This window comes from Caenorhabditis briggsae (genome assembly GCF_000004555.2).
Source record: "Caenorhabditis briggsae complete genome, chrIII, whole genome shotgun sequence".
Taxonomy (NCBI): Eukaryota; Metazoa; Nematoda; class Chromadorea; order Rhabditida; family Rhabditidae; genus Caenorhabditis; species Caenorhabditis briggsae.
This window is the reverse complement of record NC_013490.2, coordinates 3,799,558-3,822,362: the sequence shown is the minus strand read 5'-3', so window position 1 is coordinate 3,822,362 and position 22,805 is coordinate 3,799,558. Positions and strand designations below refer to the sequence as shown.

Below are 22,805 nucleotides of genomic sequence, written 5' to 3'. Positions count from 1 at the left end.
TTTATCACTATCAAACTTTCTGATTTTTAAGGGAAATTCAGAAGAAGTCGCCGAAAATCAATGAAAATAGATATACCGTAAAACTTGTATTAGAAGGGCCAGTATAATAGAAGAGTCCCTCTAATAGAAGACACTCCGAGAAAGGCTTGGAAAGACAGAAAGGCACCCTGTAATAGAAGGGCCTTCTTCGAAATGTGTTGTATGAAATTAAAAATTCCCGTACGTTTTCATGGAAAAATCTTCCGGAAATTCCAAAATTTACAGATGCTTGAAAGAAAACATTTTTAAAATGACCGGAAAAATAGAAGGGTCCCTATAATAGAAAGGCCCTCCAGAGGTACCTTGCAATAATAGAAGAGCCGTCGCTTCTAGTACAGTTTTACGGTAAAAAATCTAAAAAATGATGAAATTTTAGGTTAATGTAGTTGACGCTTCACAGAATCATGATTCTACAAGATCCATCAGATCCTCAAATCCTTCAAACGCATGGTTTCCTAGACTCCTGACTCCCTATAATCCAGGCACTGCACCTTTGACCCAATTCATTTTCCCAGAAAATCCTCCATGTCGTCACCACTGTCTCGATGAACCAGGAGTGAAGACAACACCAGAAAACAAATCATCTGGTGTCAAATTGACGCGTGTATCATTTCTTCTTCTTCTTCCCTATACCTTCTTCTTCTGACGTCACATATATCTTCATGGCTCTTCATTTTCTCTGCGTCTCTTGTTTTCCCTACACTCTCTCACTCTTCCAATCTCTAATCAAAACGCGACAATTGGCACTTCACTTATCATTTAGTGTCTCCTCCTTCCCATTGGACCAAACTACTCAGTTTGAAAGTTTTCTGGAAAATTCTAGAAGAGCCAAATCCGGCTATATAGTAGTGTTCCATAATTTTCTGGAATTCAATTTCCCATTTTATTCTGTCACCAAAAGATTTTGATGTATAAAATTCTGAATTTTTCCTACTGAATTTTTTTCTTGTTGCAAATCCATCCAAAAAAAAACTAAAATTTCCGTTTTCTTCCTAGAACAAAAAAAGGCGAACCAAAATTCAATTTCCCGCCAAATCGTCTCGCCGACTAAAAACTAAAAAGTTGGGGTCATTGGGACTGATTGAGCTCTATTCTGCTTCTTTTTCTGATTTGATTTTCAAAAATTTTCCTTTTTTTTGGATCAAAAAATGCAGAATGTTCTTCCTTGTTGAATTTTTTTTCAGTATTGCTTTGGAGGTTCTGAGATTCTGGAATTCTGAAATTCGGAAGTTCTGAAATTCTAGAATTCTAAGATTCCAAGATTTTGAAGTTCTGAAATTCGGAAATTCTGAAATTCTGAAATTCTGAAATTCTGAAATTCTGGAATTCTGAAATTTTGAAATTCTGAAATTCAGAAATTCAGAAATTCAGAAATTCTGAAATTCTGAAATTCTGAAATTCTGAAATTCGGAAATTCTGAAATTCTGAAATTAAGAGATTCTTAAGTTCTGAAATCCTGAAATTTTGAAATCTTATAATCTCGGAATTCTGATATTTTGAACTTGTGAATTGTCAAATCTGAAAACCTGAAAATCCGAAATTCTGAATTTTTGTTATTATTAAAGTCTGAAATCCTGAAATTCAGATGCTCAGAAATTCGGAAATTCAGAAATTCAGAAGTTCTGAAACACTGGAATTCTGAAATTCTGGAATTTCAACCCGAAGAACAATCAAAGAATACAATTCGTTGTTTTTCCTCCACTCATCTGATTCTCTTTTTCCCCCAGAAACCGATTTTTTGTCCCTCCATTTCAAAAGTCATAAAACAATTTATATTGAAGCGAGAGGAGGTTTAGTCCTCCACTCTCTGCGCAACAAAATAAAAATAAAAACCGTGTTATACAACCGAAAATTGAAGAAAAAAGAGAGAGAAACCGTTGACAGTTTTTTGAAGAAATTGCAACAACACATAGTTTTTAGAAGTCGCTTGTAAGAGACTTTAGTTTGGGTTCTTTTTGGAAACCTAGAATCTTGTTTTTTTTTCATTTTTGGAAGCACTTTGAGCTCAATTATCTCGATTTCTGTAAAAAAGTATTGTAATTTTTTCAACTGTCAAATTACCGTAAACACTCTAATCGAACGCCACCCGAATCTTCGAATTTGAGCCCGTGTATCTCATTTTCTGTAAGAGATATCAAAAAGTGGTCAATTGATAACATGTTGCTAATATCATGATAAACATTTTAATAGTTGACAACTTTTTGATATCTTTCAAAAGAAGTGAGATATATAGGCTCAAAGTGGACGGTCCGGGTGGCGTTCTATTATAGTGTTTACGGTATTTATCATAATATTATCAATATTTTATCAGTTAAAACACTTTGGATATCTTTTACATGGTATTTTGTAAGACAAAATTTTCATATTTGACTGTTTTCCAAGTTGTGGCATTCAAGTATTTACTTTTTCTGGAAATTTCAACATTTGAATGTTTTTAAAATTTTAGAATTTCGAGAAAAGTTTGGAATCTCAGTGTTTCCAACTTTCAGAATCTCAAAATGCCAAAGCCGTCTCACTATCAGCAATTCAAAATCTTATTATCTCAAAATCCAAAATCCTCAAAAATTTCACGAAAAAAAAATTGAAATCTTTTAATTTAGAAAATTTGAAGCCATTTGGAATTCCAAACATGATCATTCTCAGAATGCCGAAACTGTATTAGAATCTCAAAATCTTGAATTATCGAAATTTTCAGAATGTTGATTTTTTCAGAATCTTCCAGCCTTTAAGCAACTATTTTTACTCCCTAGATTTTTCTTTTTTTAAAGCATCTGCAGTTTTTTTATGATCCTTGAAAGAAAAGTACATAATCATTAAGGCTCTTCTCATCTCCTAGAAACTTCAGCTTTTCCAGTGTTTTTACGATCCTCCGAATGAAATAAATCCGACTGACCGGGTGGCATCGGATGGTCCCTTTGGATTTCACGATCCCCAATAGATCCAGAAGGTTCTTCTTCTCTCGGCGGTTCGTGAAAACATTCATTGATTTATTACTCGTTTCGTTTTCCAGTGATCCAGAGAGAAAGAGAAAAATAGAAAGAGTTTAAAGGGAGGTTGAGTAGTGAGTGACAAAATGAGAAAACTTGATTTATTATAAGTATTTATTCCTCCTCTTCCTCTCCCCTTTTTTTTGACGAGATAAAGAGAGAAATTTGGCTGTAAAGTGAAGTTTGAACTAGAGGGAGGGGGATAATGGGTTTTGGGTCAGGGTTACGGTAGGTTTTTTCATGGGGTTTTTCTTTGGTAAAAATGCAAAGAAATACTAATGAATAACCCCATCAAGGATCAAAGTTCCGAAAAAAAGATGTTGTGTCATTTTGTTTGAATATGGTTCATCCTATTTCTTTGAATTTTCAGAATTTCGGCGAATCTGAAAATCAGTCCACTATCCAAATTTTATTATTTTTAGTTTTTTCCTTTTTTTTTTGAAAAGTTTAGACTTTGAGATAGCCGGAATTCTATATCGAAAAGTACAGAATGTTGAGAATTTGAAATTTCAGAGATTCAAAATTTTTATGAATTCAACTTTTAAAAGCTTTAAATATTCAAAATTATGATTCATTTTGAACTTGGAATTTCGTAAATCTGAGTCTGTCAATTTTGAGTACAATTATCTCGTTTCCTGTAAAATATACTAGAAAGTGGTCAACTGAAAAATTGTTTATCATAACATCAACAGTAATTTATCAGTTAACAAAAATTTTATACCTCTCAAAACAACCGAGATACATTTGGTCAATGTTGGGGACCCTTCTACTAGAGGTTAGCGTTATTGTTGAAAATTAGGACATCCATAAACTGCTCACAATTTTGAAAGAAAACCAGATATGAGAAATTCAGATTTTTCAAGGTATGAATCGAACAATTCTGAATCTTCAAAAGGGGAAGTTGCCAATTCAAACGATTCCAAAATTTTAATTGTCTCAGATTTTGAGATTTTTGCATTTCGAACGGTTTCTGGGGCCCCAAATCATACATTTTGAGTAAAAATTTTCATCTACGATATCAGAATTTTTGGTTCAGCAAAAAAACAAAACTAAATAGTAAAAATTAAATAGCTCAAATCCAGGGCTACCAACTTTAAGCCAATTTATCTAATTTTCTGATAGATATCAAAAAGTTGTCAACTGATAAAATATTTATCATAATATCAAAGACATTTTGTCAGTTGACAACTGTCTGATATCTCTTACAGGATCCGAGATAAATTTTCGTTAAAGTTTGGAGGCCCTAAGTTTCTAAAAACTGGGAATTTTTGGAATTCCCAAATTTAGAAAATCTAGATTTTGAAATCTGGAAATTTATAAGATTTTGAATTCAAATTAGCTTGACTGGGGCGCCTTCGACGCGTTCCAAACCTCGGTGATTTGAACTGTCTCCGATTTTAAGATTCCCAAGAATCCAAAGAATTCCGAATATCCTAAAAATAGAATCCTCTGACACCAAAAAATCAATTCACACTTTTCTTTTCATTTCGTTTTTTGAACTATTTCCCTCATTTTGTGAATTGACCACCACACATTCAATTTGCATATGTCCTTTTCTTCCTCTTCTTCTCTTATTTTATTTTCTTCTTATTCTTCCTTCCTTCTTCAGAAGACATCAATCACTTCTTCTTGGGTGTGGTATACACCATACCGTATCTTTTATCCCAATCTCTTCTCAATCTCTTCTTCTTCTTTTTACCCCCAACTCTACGCTCTTCTCATTAATCTCTTTGCCACGTCACGTTATCTGGAGAAGAAGAAGGAGAAGAAGAAGTGTCAGCTGTTAGACTCCACGTAGCAATAGTCACCCAGGACAACACCTCGCCGAGACAACCAAACTTTCGAGTTTCCTTCTTCTTCCTCTTCTTCTTCGCTCATCCCGACGTCAATTGTCATTTTTCTCTGCGCCTCTTGATCTCTAGTCAGATCCCTTTAGTCTCAAAGTTCACTACTAGTAGATCTCAAGACTTTCTTTCTAGTTTGAGTTGTTTTTTGCTGTTGAGTTCAGAATTTTTACCTAGTCTCTGGATTTTCTTAATCAAAAGTTTTGAAGAGCTGGATTTTGAGGGTCTTCCATTTCCTCGAAAATCGAAACATCTGAAAATCTGAGACAGTTAGAATTCTGGAACTTTAAAAGTTTCCAACATTGAAGATTCAGCTTCTTTTTAAATTCAAAGTCTTGAGAAATTCTGAAATGTAGCTTTTCTAAAATTTTTGGAATTTCGCTAAAAACTATCCTTTTTGATTTTAGGCGTGTTAGATGTAAAATTTTACGCTGATTCGAATGGTACCATAATCAGAGCTCTATCAGGAACCGAGTTATGATCATTCTAACTGCGTAACTAGCACAAAAACTGGTCATAACTCTGTCCATTTTGCCGCTAGGGTCTCGATTTTTGTACCATTCGAAGCAGCATAAAATTTTCTTTTTAAAATCTTAAGTTCTAAAAATCTGCTAAAGTCGAAAATCTAGCTCTTCTAAAATTGAAAATTACAAAAAAATCTGTAAAAGACGGGCCTCTAACTTTGACCAAAAGGTTGAATTTTTGCAAATCTTTGAAATTCTGGGGTTTTTTATTCACAAAATTCTGGCTGTCTCAAATTTCAATACTGGATCCAATTTTCAGATTTTCAAAAAATCTGAGAATCAAATCAAATCCCGTATATTCTAATTGAAAATGACATTTCCAGGTTACCAGAACATCGATCATCAGTTAAGAACTATATAATAAAAATAAAAATGTTGTTTTGATCCAAAATATTTGGTATATATCGAATGGTTTGATACCCGATTTTCTCCCGATTTACACACCACTGATTTTTATCTAAAAAGATGCAATCTGGTAGGGAAACTATTTTCGAAGCGAAAACCTTTAAAAAAAAATTTTTTAAAATCGGTTTTCGGAAAGGAAACCAATTTCAGACGTTCTTTTCTCAGTTTTCAGCTGTTTCTAGTACGAAAACCTTCCCCATTTTTGCTGACTCATTACAATCTTTTCTCCTTCGCTGTTCCCCTTTTTTTTCATTTTCTCTTCCCTAAATTTTGTCATTCTCCCGTTTTTCTTTTCCTTTTCCCTTAAAAATGCTCTCTTTTTGCTGTTCTCATTTTCTCTCCAAAGGGTTTCAATCAAAAAAGCGCGGTGACAAATCAGTCTCCCGGGAGAGTCGCCACCACTTTTTGGGGTTTTTCGAAAAACTTATTTTCGAGAAGAAAGAGAGAAAGTGGACAATTTTTAATGCCTTTTTTGAGTTTTGCAATGTTCTGGAGCCTTTGTTGAGAATCTTCTAGCAGTTTTGGAATTTTTGAAACTCTTAATTCGGAAATTTTGAAGTCCAAGAATTTTGATATTCTGAATTTTTGAAAGCCTATTTATCAAAAATCAAAATTCGGAAATTTTGAAAATCTGAAATGCCGAAGTTTTGAGATTCTGTAGTTCCGCAATTCTGAAGTACGGAAATCTTAAAATTCTGAAAATTCTGAAGAAATCAGATTTTTAGGTCTAGAATTCTAGGATTTTTAGAATATTGGAGTTTCAATTTTGAAAATATAATAGTTTAAAAGTTTAGAATTCTAGTATTTTCTGAAATTTCGAAATTCTTAGATTCCGAAATTCTGAAATTCCGAGTTTCTGAGTTTTCTGAAATTATGAAACTATGAAACTCCAATATTCGGAAATTTTCAAATTATGTCTGAATATCAGAAGTTCCTATTTTGTGAAATCCCCAAATTTCGAATATGTATTACCATCCAACGTTTAATATTTTGAATTTTTTTTCGAATTTTAGAAATCTTAATTCCCGAACAATAGACTATAACTATCTTCAAGTTCTCCAATGACCAAAATCTAGTTTTCCTGAATCCTAACTCAGAAAAAACCCCATTCCACAGAATTCCTGATTCCAGAGCTTCCATGCGTTGTTTGGACATTAATTATTCGAGAGTTTGATTCTCAGAATTCTGACGTCTTCTGAATCCCGTCGGCCTTCCACTTCTTCCTCTTGTTCTCGTGACAGCTTTACACTCTTCTTTGCTCTTCCCAACTTTTACAACTTGTTCGTTTGTGATGATTCTGATCAGACACACTGGTAAACAAGAAGAGTCTCTTTTTCTCCTTCTGTCAGTTCATGTCAATTATTTCTTGCTTGATCATCATCTGTTTGGTTGGCTGGAACAAAGAGTTCTCATCCATAGTCGCTCTATGTCACTTGGGAGTGATTAAAGGGGAAAAGGATGTCATAGGGAACAGTTCAAAAAGTGTTGACGACGTCATCAGGGAGGGGAAGACCTCATTTTGTGGACACTTGGGATTTTATTTTGGTGTTTTTGAATTGAGGTGTTTTCTAGAAATGTATGAATTTCAGAATCTAAGAATACGGAATCCCAATAAATTCAAAAATTTAAGATCTTGGAGTTTTAGGATCTCAAACTCTGTCAAAATTAAGGAAATTCTGTGATTGAGAATTTTCGAAACTAGAAGTTTTGAAAATTCTAAGATTTTCAGAAACTCCAAAATTTAAAAATTCTGATATTCTGAGAATTTCGAGGATTTTGATTATCCGTCTCTTGTGAATCAATTCAGTGCTTTTTGACTGTATTAGCACTGGAAAAGACTTTTTCAGAGATCCAAATTTTAAACCCAAAAATCAGAATTTTCTAGAATCATTCAGACGGAAAAGTGTTTTTGTAAAGTTAGTATATCCCAATTTAACATAATTCTGAGATTCTCAAGTTTGGAAGGCCTCATAAGATACCGTAAACTAATAGAAGAACCCCCTAAATTCAAACTAGGAGTCAATTTATCTTGGTTCCTGTGAAAGATATCAAACATTTGTCAACTAATAAAATGTTGATAATATTATGATAAGTAATTTATCAATTGACGACTTTTTGATATCTTTTACAGGAAATGAGACATGAGGGCTCAAAGTTGACGATTTGGGGAGGAGGGCTTCTATTAGAGTGTTTACAGTAATCTCTTGGAAAAGAGCAAAAACCTTGTTTCTTCGAAAAGTCTTTGGGATTTACAATTGCTTGTAAAAATTGGATTATTCTGGAAACCCAAGTTATCCTAAAAGATTCTGGAATTTTTAAAGTTCATCTGAAAAAGTTTTTGAACTTTCAGAATCTCCGGCTCTTCAAACGTTTGTTAGTCTAAATGTTGAAATTTCACGATTTTCCATTAGAAAAAAATTTCCGACGTTCCTGATCCTCAGAATCTCCAAAATTCTTCAAATCTAGAATCCTGAGCTTCTGGAAATGTGTGTAGCCGCCAAAATAGCTCGAATGGTCGTCAAAATGCTGGCCAGAAAAGGTTCCAGGCGTTCTTAATCCTGGAACCTTCAAGATCCTAGTCTAGACACCTTCTTCTATCCTCCACCCTCATCCATTTCTTCTTCCACTTCATCCCATTCTCTCTTCCCATTCAATCGTGTTTGACCCCATGTTTGCCCCCTTCTTCCTTACCTCAAATTTTGCTGTTTCCCATTCAACTCCTCGTTATCGACATGTCAAGACAACTGGATCGGTGTCTTCTTCTTCGATCTTCTGAATCTTTTAGATCCCACCCTCCCCTCTCATTTTTTTTTGTTTCTGGCCGAGAGAGGTAACCCGAGAGCATCAGTTTCTTGTTTCGGGAGAGAGAGGGAGAGAGGGAGAGAGGGAGAGGGAGAGAGAGAGAGAGAGAGAGAGAGAGAGAGAGATCAGTCGTTTTGTAAGCGATGAGATAAAACATTGAGGATATGGAGCCAACTGTCTCATCTCCATCAGTTGATTTCTCTCTCTGAGAAAATGAGAAAAGTGAGGGAGGAGGAGATTCTCTGTGTTAGTATCACCTCCCCATTGATTATCAATTATCATCTCTGTTGGCACTTCCATTTCTCTTTTATTTAATTGATCTTTATGTTTTTGAAATCCTCGTGCTGTCCAGAAATTTTGGTCTTAGAAGTTTCTGGAAGTCCAGAATCTTCCAGAGCCTTCTGAAAGAATAATCTAGCTGTTTTCTCAACGTCTATGGTTCCGGCAACTTCTGGATTCCAGAATCCAGAACTTCCTGAAAGTCCAAAACCTTCCAGAGCCCTTTAGAATAGCCAAAATATAATTTTTTGAGAGTTCACCTCATAAATATTTTTCATTTAGTATTCTAAAAAAAATTGGCTCCAATTTCAGTAATACATCTGTAAATGGATACAAGTGGGCGTTTGTTCTGTTTACTCCCTATCCCAAGAAAAATATTACTATTTGTCATTCCTTGACCCATTTTTCCAAGACCCCAAATTTTAGATTTCTGGGTTTTCGACCTTTGAAAATTTTTTAAGATTTTGAAGGATTCCTAAAAATCTGAAATTTCTTCTATTCTGAGATCTTAAGGTTCAAGGGATATGATTAAAACATTTTAAAAACAAAGTTCCAGATTTCTGATGAAATTTTCTGAATTTTTGAGATTCATAAATTTCGGGATTTTCTCGATTTTTCGGAAATCTCAGAGTAAAAAGTTTCTGAATTCCAAGGTCTTTATTTTGGCTTGTTCCAATTTTAGATTTTTGAGATTCGGAAATTTCAAAATAACGAGATTTTCACAGTTTTTAAAGTTCTAAAGGATTTTCAAAAATCTGGTGTTATATTATTTTCAGAAATTCAGAAATTCAGAAATTCAGAAATTCAGAAAAACTGAAATTCCGGAATTCCGCAATTTTAGAATTCTGAAATCCTTAAATTCTGAAATTTCGAAATTCATAAACTCAGGATTTTTGAAATTCAGAAAAAAATTCTGAAAATCAAAAGTTCCAAAATTCTGAAATTTTGAAATCCTGAAACACCGAATTTTTAAGATCTGATATTCTAAAGTTCTGTTATTTTCAGAAATTCAGAAAGTCAGAATTTCAGAATTTTGGAATTTCAGAAATTCTGTTTGTTCATTTTTCTCTCTCAGAGAAACTCAAACTAAAGGCATTACTTACATTCCAATCTCCTCTTTTTTTTCTTCCTTTTCCTCTTCATCTTTCTGCAAAAAACCCCCACATATCGAGAGCATTTTCGTGCCACAAAAGGGAAGTTTGTACCGTTTTATTTGCTCCGTTTCCTCCTCCGAAAATCTTGCTCTTTTCTTCTCTTTTTGCTCCCACCCCGCTTTGCCCTTTTACTGTTGACTCGCACTTTTTTGCTCAAATTTCTTTTGCAAGTTTCAATTTTCCCCATTAATTTCAAATATTTGATTTCAGATGAATATATGGCCTTTTCTGCCGCCTCATCTATAGTTTCGTACGGTGGAGCAGCCAATTCGCACTTCTTCACAACACCTCTCCCACCATTTTTAGAGGGATTTCATAGATCGCCGTTTTATACAAATCAGATCAATACATGTGCACCGTACAGAGTCGAACGCATTCGGGTAAGATATACTTTCTAAAATATTCTGGAGATTTCTAGAATTTGTAAAAGCTTTTGACTTGAAAAATAGATAAAATCTGTAATCATTTTTCCAAATGTTCTAAACTCCAGAAATAGAATTTTGACACAATTTTTCAATTGAACAGTTTATTTTATTCCGAAATCTAGGTTTTAGAGATTTTTGAAATTCTAAAGAAACCTCAAAAATCCAAATTTCTGCTATTTTCAGACGTTGTGGAGTTAACAAACTAGGGCAGATATCTGGATTTTCTGAATTCGTTGAGCTTTTAAATAGTTCTGAATTTTAAAGATTACCTAAAATTTGAATTACCGAGAAATCTGAAAATCTAAGCCATGACCAAATCTATGAATAAGCCAAGTCATTTTAATGTTCGATATTCCAGAAACAGCTGGCAGGTGAAGAGGAGCAAGGACTGTCGCCCGCTCATGAGTGAGTTTTTTTTAATTGCAAAAATTGAAATTTTAAAGTCATAATTCACAAAATATATTGAAGCATCATCAACTTCTGTAGTTCATAAAACTTTAAGTTTTTGAATTTTTACTATTTTGTGGCTCTAATGAAACTGATGAGCTTCCCATCCATACAAGTAATTCAAAAGGCTATTGGCTATGACAGCAGTCGATAAGTATTACAAAATGATACTATTTAGAATACCGTATCTTGTCTATGAACAAAGTTACAGACGAAACGGGCCGAGAAAACAGTCGAAGATCGCGGGTTAGCCACTTATGGCTTGTAACTTGTTCATATAGTAACTAATTTAGTTGGTCCAAAAGATTTGATTCTAAAAGAAACATTGACCGGCCCCCGATGATCTGCCATCGAACTGTTTATAAGTGTGACATTATCAATCACATTTATCTCGGTTCCTGAAAAAGGTGTCAAAAAATGGTCAACTGACAAAATATCGCTAACATTATCGTAAACATTTTGTCAGTTGACCACTTTTTGATATCTTTTACAAGAAACGAGATAAACTGGCTCAAATTTGATAACTCCCAAATTTGCGTTGTTCAAAAATTTAAACCTGAACATTTTTTGGACTTTTTGAGTTTCTAAAAAGTAGGATTTTAGCAAGAACTCCTACAAATCGTATTTGACTTTCAGATTTGAAATAATCTAAATCCTTTCAGACCCCGTCGAGGTGCTCTATTCTGTCGATCTGGCACATGGTTGGAATTACTACCCTACGAGGACGAAGAAGATGGTTCAACAAAAGTAAAAGTGCACGGAACGAAAGAAGAAAACTCAAAATACAGTATAGTTGAGTTCATATCCGTTGCAATCAGTCTGATATCAATTCGAGGGGTGGAGACAAAGAATTTTGTTTGTATGGATCCATCTGGAAAATTATATGCAACACCGTCATCGAATTTCTCAACGGAATGTGTGTTTTTGGAGGAAATGATGGAGAATTATTACAATTTATATGCCAGTTGTTTGTATGGAGATAAGGAAGAGAATCCGTGGTATTTGGAATTTCGAAGGAGTGGAAAACCCAGAAAAGGACCGAACACTAAGAAGCGACGGAAAGTGAGTAGTCGAAAAAGGTTTTTTTGAAAAGTTTCAGAAATTTTCAGGCCAGTCATTTCCTGGTTGTTCATCATGAAACTGATCGATTGAAGCATGGAGTTCCGAATGGGAATGTATGTAACTTTTTTTGAAAACCAATAAAAACGGAGAGACCGGATTTTTTTTGAATTTCAAAGTCTTTAGGGGTTCTACATAACAGACCAAAAAATATGTAGAAAAATGGTCAATTGGGCAATTTCGGAAGTCTGAGAAAATCCGAATACTTGCTCATTGGGTCTGAAAATTTGAGAAATCATGGTCCAGTCCTTTAAAATTGTATATGAGTGACAGCATTTTTGTACAAAGCCTTGAATAAAACCATTTTTCACATAATTTCAGTAGTATTTATTGAAAAAAAAACTTTGAAGTCCTACAAAAGTAGTCCAGAAATTTCCAATTTGTCTGAAAACTTTAGAGTATACTAAACAAATTAAGGACTTTAATTTTGTAGTTAGCAACATTTTTGTGGCAACCGTAGTTTTGGAGCTATGTGCCTTTAAAAATTGGGTGCCAGCGTTTCGCTTCTCTCGGTGATCAAGCATCCCGTCTTTAAAGGCGCATATCTCAAAAACTAAAAATGGTACAAAAAGTTGTCAGCTACAAAAATAAAGCTCAATTCTTGTTCTGTATACTCTAATACTTTTCAGACAAATCGAAGCTTTCTAAAACACTTTTGTAGGGCTTCAAACTTAACCATTTTCGACTAAAAATAAGTAAAATTAGTAAACTCTTGGTGGGATACTGTATCTCTTTAGTAAGATTTTGTACAAAAAACTTGTTCACTACAAAAATAGAGTTCTATACTTGGTTTATAATCTCTGAAAATTTTAGAAGAAATGGACAAGTTATAAGTCTTTTTTTAGAATTTCAAAAAATGGTAATTTTCCATTTTCTGTGATTTGAATTTCAGGAACTAGGAATTCTAGCAGAAAATTTAGAAATGTAAAACTATTTTTCCAGGACGTCACCAATTTGGTTGGAGCAACCATGTACCACCGGCCGCCCAGCCATCCACTTTTCCGACCACAAGTCACGAAGCCACCGAACCCACATCGTATTTCGAAGTAAGTATTTACAAGGGACTTTACTTCAGGAAAACCTTTTTCTGGAATTCTGGAAGAGTTCTAAAAAGAAATTAAATCTAAAGTAAAGTCCCATTCTCATCAAATCTTCAAAAACAGACCTATCAATTAAAAAATCCTGAAGATTCAAATTTTCCAGTTTGCGAGCAAAAGTGGAGATTGGTGCTGTAGCGAAGAAGAAGTTGATTGAAGAAGTGAAAAAGAATAAGAAAAAGAAGACGAGACGAAGAGAAGATCGGTTGAGGAGGGAAGAAGCACAGAGAGAGTGAGTCTTCTTTTTTCAGAATCTTGAATTTTTTTGAAATCAAATAATCCAGACATTCGGGATTGATATTTTAACTTTGAAGTCCTACAAAAGCATTTCAAACTTTTCCAGTTGGTGTGACAATTTCAGAGTGTACTAAACAAAAATAGAGCTTTTTTTTCATAATTGGCAACGTACCTATTTTGGCTCTTGAGGTATGCGCCTTTGAAGACTGAACGCTTAATCCCCGAGAGAGACGAGACGCAGACACCCAGTCTTCAAAGGCGATTATCTCAAAAACCAATATAGCTACAGAAAACTTTTCAACTACAAAAATGAAGCTCTAATTGTGATTAGTATACTCTGAAATTTACAAACGAATCGAAAATTTCTAGAATTTTTCTAGAAATTCAAATTTGTTAACTTGACAATGAAAAACTCGTTCAACTCGAGAAAATTATTTTTTTTCATTGAAAACTCTGATCTGCTCCCTTTTTTTAAAATGGTTCGATAAATTCTCACCTTCCCCATGACTCATCAGGGATGAAGATGTAACAAAATGTAGATGGAAAAACGGAAAGCAGTGAAGTTTTTATTAAATCAACATATTGATCTACGTTTCACTGCTTTTCTTTTTTCCATTTACATTTTGTTACATCTTCATCCCTGATGAGTCTGATAGGTTAGCTGTTTCGAAATGGCAGAATTCTCATTTTAGTCGAGCCTAAGCTTAAGCTCATTAAGTTTACCCGTATCAAGCTGACTATAAGCTTGAGCGTTATATGGCTTAATAAGCTTACGTAAGCTTCTAAACAAACAAAGAAATATTCCGAGAAAAATTTTAGTGAATAAATATGTGATTTTAAATGTAAAAATTCTCAAAAGCCTTATACTTTTCTTACTGAAATTTCGTAAAAGTTATAGGTTTACTACTTCCCTTTTGCCCCTCCTTTTTCTTCAAGTCTCAATTTCCAGAGCCCGTCGCCAAGAACTGAAACGCCTGCGCGCCGAGGAGCACCTCTTGAATCTCGAACGTCAACGGCTACGTGAAGAAGCAGCAGCGGCGGCGGCACGAGCCGAAGTAGTAGCAGCAATGACGACTCCAACTCCATATCAATATCAAACCTATCGACCACCTCAACAAAGACCTCAATATCCTCAATATCCAACATCTTCTAGAGGATACGGTGGAAATCCTCCAGCCGCTCCAGCTCCTGCTTCGCCTCCTCGTCCTGCCTATAATCCATATTATCAGTCTCCTTCTACAACTACTCCAGTTCCGATTCATCATTCCCATCACCATCACCACCATCATCCTCAAAATCACAATTCTCAACAGCCCCAATACCATCAGACCCAACAAAACCAACGAGTAGCAGTGCATTCGTATTCTCCACCATCTTCATCTGGCTCCGCCCCCTACTACCCAACTGCCGCTCAGATTGCTCAGCTTCCTCCAGATGATCCACGACGACAGTACTACCAACAGCAGCTACAGTATCAGCAGCAACAACAACAGTATCCCCGTCAACAACAATCACAGCTACAGTACCCCAGTATCGCTCAGACAGTGTCAAATCCCAACCGTCAGAATGTCAATTATCAACGATACCCGTGAATAGATCTCTCTTTTTGATACCCCCTTATACTTTTACTTCATTCTAATGATCTTATTTTTGCAATTCCTCCTGATTGAAAGGCGCATGCGCCTTTAAATTAGGTTCCTTTCTAACCCCAAAGTGCCACGTGTCTTTTCATTCCCATCGAAGCGGGTGACTTTTTTCTTCGAACTGTATTTTGAATATACTGTAGCTCTTTTTATGCATAAAAATTAATAAATTTCAAATTGAAATTGTTTTCGAGATATTGATTTTCAGATTTTTTTCAATTTAGGTCGGCCAAAAACCAGCAACCGCCGGCCGAGTTGACTAAGTTCGTGCATTTGCTCGTCAACATGCCAGAGAGTGTTTGCGTACGTGGTGCACAAAACCAAAAAATGAGTCGTAAAATAAAATGCTGAGTACGCAAACACTCTTTGGCATGTTGACGAGCAAATTTAAGAACTCGATCGGCGCGCCGACGTGTCGGAAAAGTCTTTGTCTGGTGTCCGCAAACACCAAGGTACAGTAATTCGGGATAATGATGGAGAAAACAGACTCCGAAGGGTGAAATCTGATGGGAAATTCAATTTTCCTACTCTCCACTCTTCTACAGTAACTCTAAACCTAGAAAATTTCAAATGTCGTAAGATTCAATGTTTTGGATGTATTTTGGAGTTTAATGTTTTGTTTTGTTTTTATGTATTTTAATAATGTTATGTTTTTTAATGTTTTAGAGTCAGGGTACAGATAGCAAAACAATTTATTAGATTGAAAGAAAGTTTAAAAACTGCATCCCATATTTTCGACCCAATTGAACGACTCGTTCGAGTTTCCGACATATTCTGCACCAATGATCCAGTTAGAATCGATCGCTCGAATTTCATCAAAAACGAAATTGTAATCCAGCTCACCACGGTTATCGCATGCTCCGCGAGCCGGAACCTGAGCTACTTGGATGTATCCTAAAAATGAATTTTAAAGAAGTTCCCTTTTATGGCTTCCATCCGGAACTAGCCGATTGCCGATCTGGCCGACCGAATTTTCACAATCGCGCGTCAAAATGCTAGAGCGTGTTTGCGTACGCAGCAGCTTATTTTACGACGCACGATGCTTCGTACGCAAACACTCTCTGGCATGGTGACGCGCAAATGCAAAATTTCGGTCGGCCGGCGGTCCCCGATTTTTGACCGACTGAAATTGAAACCTACCAATGTGCTCTTTCAATTTTCTCATCGTTGCTCCAATCTGACCGTTGATTTGTTGAGCATGAAATGTGTCCTGAACATTTTGAATTTTCTCAGATTTTTCAGAAACACCTTACATATTGAATTTTCAAATTCTTCGATTGATCTTTCTCGATCAATCTCACCGCCTCCTCATAATTATTCAAATAATATCCAGGGATTGTGTATTCATTGATTGGCTCAATTAGACAGATCAAGTCTGCTCTTTGAATTTTTCAGCAGCAAAAAGAACATTTTCAGAGTAGACTTCTGAAGCGTTCGCCACGTCATCAGCGGTTTTTGGAATTCCAGCCATCACATGGATTCTGAAAAAAATGTTCTAGAAATGAAATCTGGAATTTCAGTCTCCCTTACCTTGTACATCCGAGCGTCTTTGCATAGTCGATAGCTGTATCCAAACTGTTTCGAAATTCATCTTTTTGTGATTTCAATGCGGCCAATCCGCGGAATCCGTGTTCCCAGTTTCCGGGCGGTGCATTTATCAAAGTGTGCTTCAGATTGTTTTGGTCCGCAGCGTCACGAAGATTTTTGGCAGATTCAGAGTATGGAATACTCACTTCTACGATCTTGAATCCGTGGGAAGCTGCGGCAGAGTATCTGGAAACACAATTGTGCTCTATGGAGAATAAATTAATTTTTGTTTTTTTTTCATAAATATGTATGTATTGAGTCTTGAAAAAAAAATTGAAACCCAGAATTTCAAATTTTCAGAATTTAGGAATTCCAAAAATCTTTGAAATCCAGAACTTCTGTCATTATGATTTTGAAAACTTAATAATTCTGGAATATACAGAAGTAAGGAATTTAGGGTTTTCTGAATCTCAGAATCTCTAAATTTCAGAACTTCAAAATTTCAGAAATTCAGGATTTCAAACAATTATATTACCTCTGAATCAGCGGTAAATGGGTGAATAGCATATTCAAATTGGCGGCAACTCGATTTTTTCCAGACATTCTTCTTTTTTTTGGTTTTATGATATTTGTCTGAAAATATAAAACAGATTTTAAATGTAATTTTATTGCGAAAATAAGAATTACAAGGACATAGAAAAAAAATGTTTATCGTAAACAAAAAAGAGAACAAGAGAGAGAGAGAGAGAGAGTGTGTGTGTGAGGAGAAGAGAGCGCAGAGAAACAGACAGTGAGCAGAGTTCATTTTTTTGAAAGGAATGAAAGGGGCAACGAAACAAATGGCAGGACTGAGAAAATTCTAAAAAAAGGCTAACAGCTATTTACAAATAGAACAAGACTTTCTACAGATTATCGCTCGAATTTCTCGTCGTTGACAGTATGAAAAAAGGGACCAGAATCTGCATCGCCACGTTAAGTCTTCGCAGGGTTCGGTCTGGAAAAATTTCGAAAGGAAAATTGGCGGGAAATTTGAAATTTGATTCTCTTCTGTAATAAAATACTTTTTCTTTTTTTTCAGTTTCTAGGAGTTTCAGAATTTCAGAATCTAAATGAATTGTTTTTTTAATCCTTTAGAATCCTTTATTTTTGTTCAAAAATTTAAATTTTTCGGATTTTTTGAATTTTTTTTGACTTTGTATAGAAAGAACGCTCTATTGAAACCTAAAAAGCCAGAAATTTTAATTTTTTGAATTTTTTGAACTTTCGAAGTTTTTCAATGTTTGACTTCAAAGTGTGCACTTGGGTTCAAGCCAAGGGGTCAAAAAACGCGCCCCAAATAACTTTTAGGCCAGAAGAAATTTAAAAATTTCAAAGTTGACGTGGATTTGACCTAATTAGTTTTAATCAACGAGTTGCAACGCGTGATTTTTTCGTGCAACGTTTAAAAGTTTGATCCTCAGCCACATAATTCAGCAGCGATTTTTTTCTAAAATCTCACGTTTACTGGGGCGCGATTTCTGACCCATTGGCTTGAACCCAAGTGAGTGTGCTCTATTGAAACCTAATAAGCCGAAATTTTTAATTTTTTTAAAATTGTCGAATTTTAGAAGAATTTCCTTTTTTAAATTTTAAATTGCAAGTGCCATCTATTGCAACCTATTATGCTTGTCTGAGAAAAAAGGTTGAGACGCAGAGAAAAAGTGTCTGCGTCTCCACCGTATGTGTGCTGTTTAGGCTCTCCGCTTCGATATCATTACCTTATTCAGACTGCAAAAAATACTCTCTAACATTTTTTTTTCTCAGACAAGCATAATATAAAGCAGAAAATTTTTAGACTTTTCGAAAAAATTTAATTTCGTTTGACTTTCCATTGCAATTGCGCTCTATTGAAACCTGAAAAACCGAAATTTGAATTTTAAAATTTTTTGAGTTTTCAAAAGTTACAACTTTTGACTATGAATTTAAGAGTGCTTTATGGAAACCTAAAAAACCTAAAATTTCCAACTTTTCGAAATTTTTATAAGTTTCAACTTTTGACTTCGAGTGCGCTCTATTGAAACCTGAAAAGACTAATAGTTTAAATTCTTCAATTTTTTCGAATTTTCTAAAAAATTTTAATTTTAATTGCAAGTGTGCTCTATTAAAACCTTGACAACAAAATTTTCAAACTTTTTGAAATTTTTTAAAATTTCAACTTTTGACTTTTAGTTGAAAGTGCGCTCTTTTAAAATTAAAAAATCTATTAAAAAAGCAAGTGAAAATAATTTATTAGGACACACAGACACACAGTCAGACAAACACAAAAACCGGCAAACTGAGAAAAAGAAAAAACTCATTAGAACCAAAGAAAAATGAGAGATCAAATCCCGTTTTTTAGGAGCACAGCAAACGAAAAAAAAACAGAAAACAGGAATCACGGCACACTTAACCAAAAATACGAATCATCCGACGATTGTTGTTAGTTGCTTGGTTAGAAGAAGGCAATCCCGCGTATCGAGACTGCAAAAATTTCAAAATTGGTTAGAAAGCAAATGCGCTCTACGGACAAAAACTTGTCTAGGCGTTTCTATTGCAAGTGTGGCAAACAGTGAACACTGCACACGGTTAGTTAACACACACAGCAAAATCGCTCTAGTAATAAAGCAAAACAAAAAAGATAAGAGACCGACAGTTTAGAGTTCAAAATTAATTAATTAATTTTTAGCATTTCGGGGACTACTGTAGGTGGTGCACACTCAAACCTGAGGATGATTGTTGACGATGGAATTTGTGTTGATTTGATTGTTATTGGAATTGGAATTGGAATTTGAAGATCCCCCAGATGGACAATTGTACAATTTATTGATTTTCCGAACATCAACATCCGAAAACTTGACACGTTGACCCATTCTTTCGGAGCCAGACTGCAATTGTTTTGTTTCAAACTTCAATTCTAACGGTTCAATAGAGCGGACTAGCGAACTTACTTTCTTTGGCACCAGGGTCTTTTTGCCTGATCCACTGAATGCGTATGGTCCATAATGCATAATAGAGGCATAGTCATATGGCTCATCCAAATGAGAAATGACATTCAGATTGTATTTTTCGAATTGATCATCGGCTCCATTCATCACATTCTGCCAGACGACATCGATGTAGCTGTCACGGTCTTGTCTGGAAATTTCAGAATTTAGGAACATACTTTTTATACAGAACAGGAAGAATATCATATTTTGACATTTTTGTGGAAAATACTCAACTTTGAACTTTTACAAAAGGGCTTCAGAATGTTTCATTGTGTCTGAAAATTTCAGAATATGCACAACAATATTGCAGCTTCATTTTTATAGTTGAAAACTTTTTTACACCTATTTTTGGTTGTTGAGATATGCGCCTTTATAACCTGGTGTGTCTGCGTCTCTCGGTGATCTAGCATCCCGTCTTTAAAATCGCATATCTCAAGAAATAAAATAGGTGCAAAAAAGTCGTCAATTACAAAACTCAAGCTCTATTTTTGGTTAGTATACTCTGAGATTTTCAAACAAATCGAATATTTTAAAACTGCTTTTGTAGGCCTTCATTTTTTTAATGAAAAGTCAAAAATGGATTTTTTGCTGTCAGTACTGTAGACCCGAAACTTCCAAAGTTTTTAGAATTTCAGGCCCCAAAGCATTTCTAATCTTGAAATTTCAGTACTTCAGATCTTCAAATCTAGAAAAACTCTAAAATTTCAACAAAAAAAAATCAAATACACAATTTTTTAATTTTATAAAACCAGATTTTGGGAATTTCAAATTTCTAGAATATACAGAAATTAGGAATTTAAAGTTTTTTGAATCTCAGATTCCCCAACTCTCCGAACTTCAATGTTTTAGATTTTGAAAATCGGAAAAATCTGAGAAGTCTAAATTTCAGAATTTTTGGATTTCAGAAATTGGAACACTAGGAATCTCAAAGTTTCAGCCATTCCGGATATTCAACAATTTTGAAATATACATAATTTCAGAGCTCTAGAAATTTGAAATCCAAGAATCCAGTAACCCCAAACATCATCCATCTGTGCATCCTAACATCCCGATGTACCTGCTCTGTTCATGGAAGAATCCAACGGCATGCATCAATTCATGGACAATAGTTCCAACTTGGATACATCCAGAATCCAGCGACACTGGTTGTTTTCCTCCGGTCCTAAAATAAATTATTTTTCTCAAAAAATAAGCTCCGCCTCTTTACTTTCCAACCAAACTATAACATCCATCATCAGGATGAATCCAAAGGTAATCATGATGCTTGGAGGGATCTCTGGCGACGAATTTGACACAAGTTTTGGTATGATATTCGTTCATGGCATTTGCAATAACTCCACGGGCGTACGATCCGTATTGAGATGAAAGAGTGTATGGGATCTCTCCGTTTGGCCAACGTCTGGAAAAATTTTGATTTTTTTGATTTTCAGAAAATTCCCAAAAACTATAATATCCTGAAAATTTTGACTTTCTTTTTGAAAAGTTGGAATTCCTGAACTTTTCGAAATTTTCAAAAATTTTCAGAAATTTTTTAAGTTCGGAAGTTTCAAAACAAAAATCTAAAAAATCTAGAATATTTAGAAATTTATAATTTCAGAATTTCAGTTACAATACCTGTACATCTGGCGAATCGCGTTCCTTCCCAACTTATTATTCTCTTCCACAAACTTCTTGGGACTTTCTAATAAAATATCTCCTTCACTGTAATTTCCAATCGTTGGATCATCTTTTACTTTGATTCCAAGAGTGTGCAAATCATATCTTTGATGTAAATTACTTTCGAAATCCGCATCGTTTAAAGTGTCTTCGAATTCGGCTGTTGATTTGTCGACTACCTGGAATTGGAGGGTACAGTATGCCTACAGTAATCATGTTCGGAAAGTTTTGAATTTGAAAATCATCTTTCTAAACTAAAAAATTCCTTCAGAAAACCGTTATATAAAAGCTTAAAAATTCGAAAACCAAATTTTTTTTCGAAATTTAAAAAATTCAAACTCAGAAAATTCGAAAGCTTCGAGATCAATTTAAAAAATAAGAAAGTCCAAAGCTTTAAAAATTTTAGAAAAAAACCCAAAAATTCGCAACAAAGTATACTACAGTAGTCCTACAGTATCCTACAGTATCAAATGAAATTGAAAAAACTATAAAATCAAGAAAATTTGAAAAAGCGCGGTTTTAGAACTTTCTTTTTCAAAATCGGAAAATTTTCAAAAAAAAATCAGAAAATTCGAAAAAAAAAATCTGAAAAATCATAAATTTCCAAATTCAAACTTTTTATAAGTTTCGATTTTTGGAAAAAAACACAAAAATCCGAAGAAGATATAAAAATCAAAAAATGAAAAAATCAATGAATTCAATGCTAAAAATCTAAAAATTCTCTGAAAATCCCAGATGAAATAGTCCACAGTAACAATAAGCATTCCTACCGGAACCTTTATACTCTACAAAAGCCTTATACAAAACTACAGTAATCTTGAAGTCTAAAATTCAAACCAGTAACTACAGTAGCCTACCGTAACCCAAACCTTCTCACTCACCTCTTTTTTTGTCACAACTGAAGCCGCCCAAGCCGCAGAAAACAGTGAAATCGAAACAAAAACGAAAGTGGAGGACAATTGTCGCATAACTGTTAATTTTCTTTCTCGAAGCTTCTTCTTCTCCTTCTTCCTGCTCACATGATGGTTTTATACTAACGGATCCTTCTTCCTCTTCTTTTTTGAATCCTTCCGCGTGTCCGTAAGATTAGCCTCGTCTTCCGCACGGAAATACACCACCAAAACTGACCGAAAAGAAAAAGAACAAAATGAATGAGATCGTTATGTTTGAGGTCACTACTCGTTTGTTTAACTTTTTCGGAACTTTTGCTCAGCGACAAAAAAGAGCTCTCAAATAGTTCGGTGCAATCGGACACTTATTGTCCACTCACTTCGAACGAGGAGACTGATTCATTCCCATTTTTTGAAAGAGATCATTGCTCAGTCAATAAGAATTCAAAACGAGTATATCCTTGTTTTTCAAAGTAACAAGCTAGCAAACATAGACAACTTGTCGTGAGAAAAATAGGAAAAAAACGTTCGAGCTTCCACAAAATTCAAGTGTAAAATATGAAAGATGCGGAAGAGAAACGCCGGTGGCCGTGGCCGTAAATCTACCGTAACCTGGAAACGCAGTATTCCTTTAAAGGCGCATATCTCAAAAACCAAAATTGATCCTAAAAAGTTGTCCACTACAAAAATGAAGCTCTATTATTCTTGTGCAAAAAAATTGGAGT

The 22,805-nt window shown here is 34.7% G+C and overlaps 4 protein-coding genes across 4 annotated transcripts; 1 reads left to right on the top strand and 3 right to left on the bottom strand.

Annotated features, from left to right (window-relative positions):
* Nucleotides 1-2,821: 2,821 nt before the first annotated feature.
* Nucleotides 2,822-3,022, bottom strand: CBG26501 (the record flags this gene model as incomplete). The annotated part of the gene is made up of 1 exon (XM_045243592.1): nucleotides 2,822-3,022. One exon carries the CDS (start codon nucleotides 3,020-3,022, stop codon nucleotides 2,822-2,824), a length of 201 nt encoding a protein of 66 aa, XP_045100257.1.
* A 7,230-nt stretch (nucleotides 3,023-10,252) lies between these two features.
* On the top strand, nucleotides 10,253-14,951 carry Cbr-let-756 (the record flags this gene model as incomplete). The annotated part of the gene is made up of 6 exons (XM_045243591.1): nucleotides 10,253-10,414; nucleotides 10,818-10,864; nucleotides 11,569-11,968; nucleotides 12,016-12,081; nucleotides 12,968-13,071; nucleotides 14,309-14,951. 6 exons carry the CDS (start codon nucleotides 10,253-10,255, stop codon nucleotides 14,949-14,951), a joined length of 1,422 nt encoding a protein of 473 aa, XP_045096834.1.
* Nucleotides 14,952-16,371: 1,420 nt separating this feature from the next.
* On the bottom strand, nucleotides 16,372-17,132 carry CBG19664 (the record flags this gene model as incomplete). Its single annotated transcript, XM_045243590.1, has 3 exons — nucleotides 16,372-16,483; nucleotides 16,533-16,775; nucleotides 17,065-17,132. The coding sequence occupies 3 exons, from the start codon at nucleotides 17,130-17,132 to the stop codon at nucleotides 16,372-16,374; spliced, it is 423 nt and encodes a 140-aa protein (XP_045096835.1).
* Nucleotides 17,133-19,264: 2,132 nt separating this feature from the next.
* On the bottom strand, nucleotides 19,265-22,158 carry Cbr-nas-4 (the record flags this gene model as incomplete). The annotated part of the gene is made up of 6 exons (XM_045243589.1): nucleotides 19,265-19,432; nucleotides 19,496-19,682; nucleotides 20,592-20,696; nucleotides 20,742-20,933; nucleotides 21,149-21,369; nucleotides 22,072-22,158. The coding sequence occupies 6 exons, from the start codon at nucleotides 22,156-22,158 to the stop codon at nucleotides 19,265-19,267; spliced, it is 960 nt and encodes a 319-aa protein (XP_045096836.1).
* Between the last annotated feature and the right edge of the window lie 647 nt (nucleotides 22,159-22,805).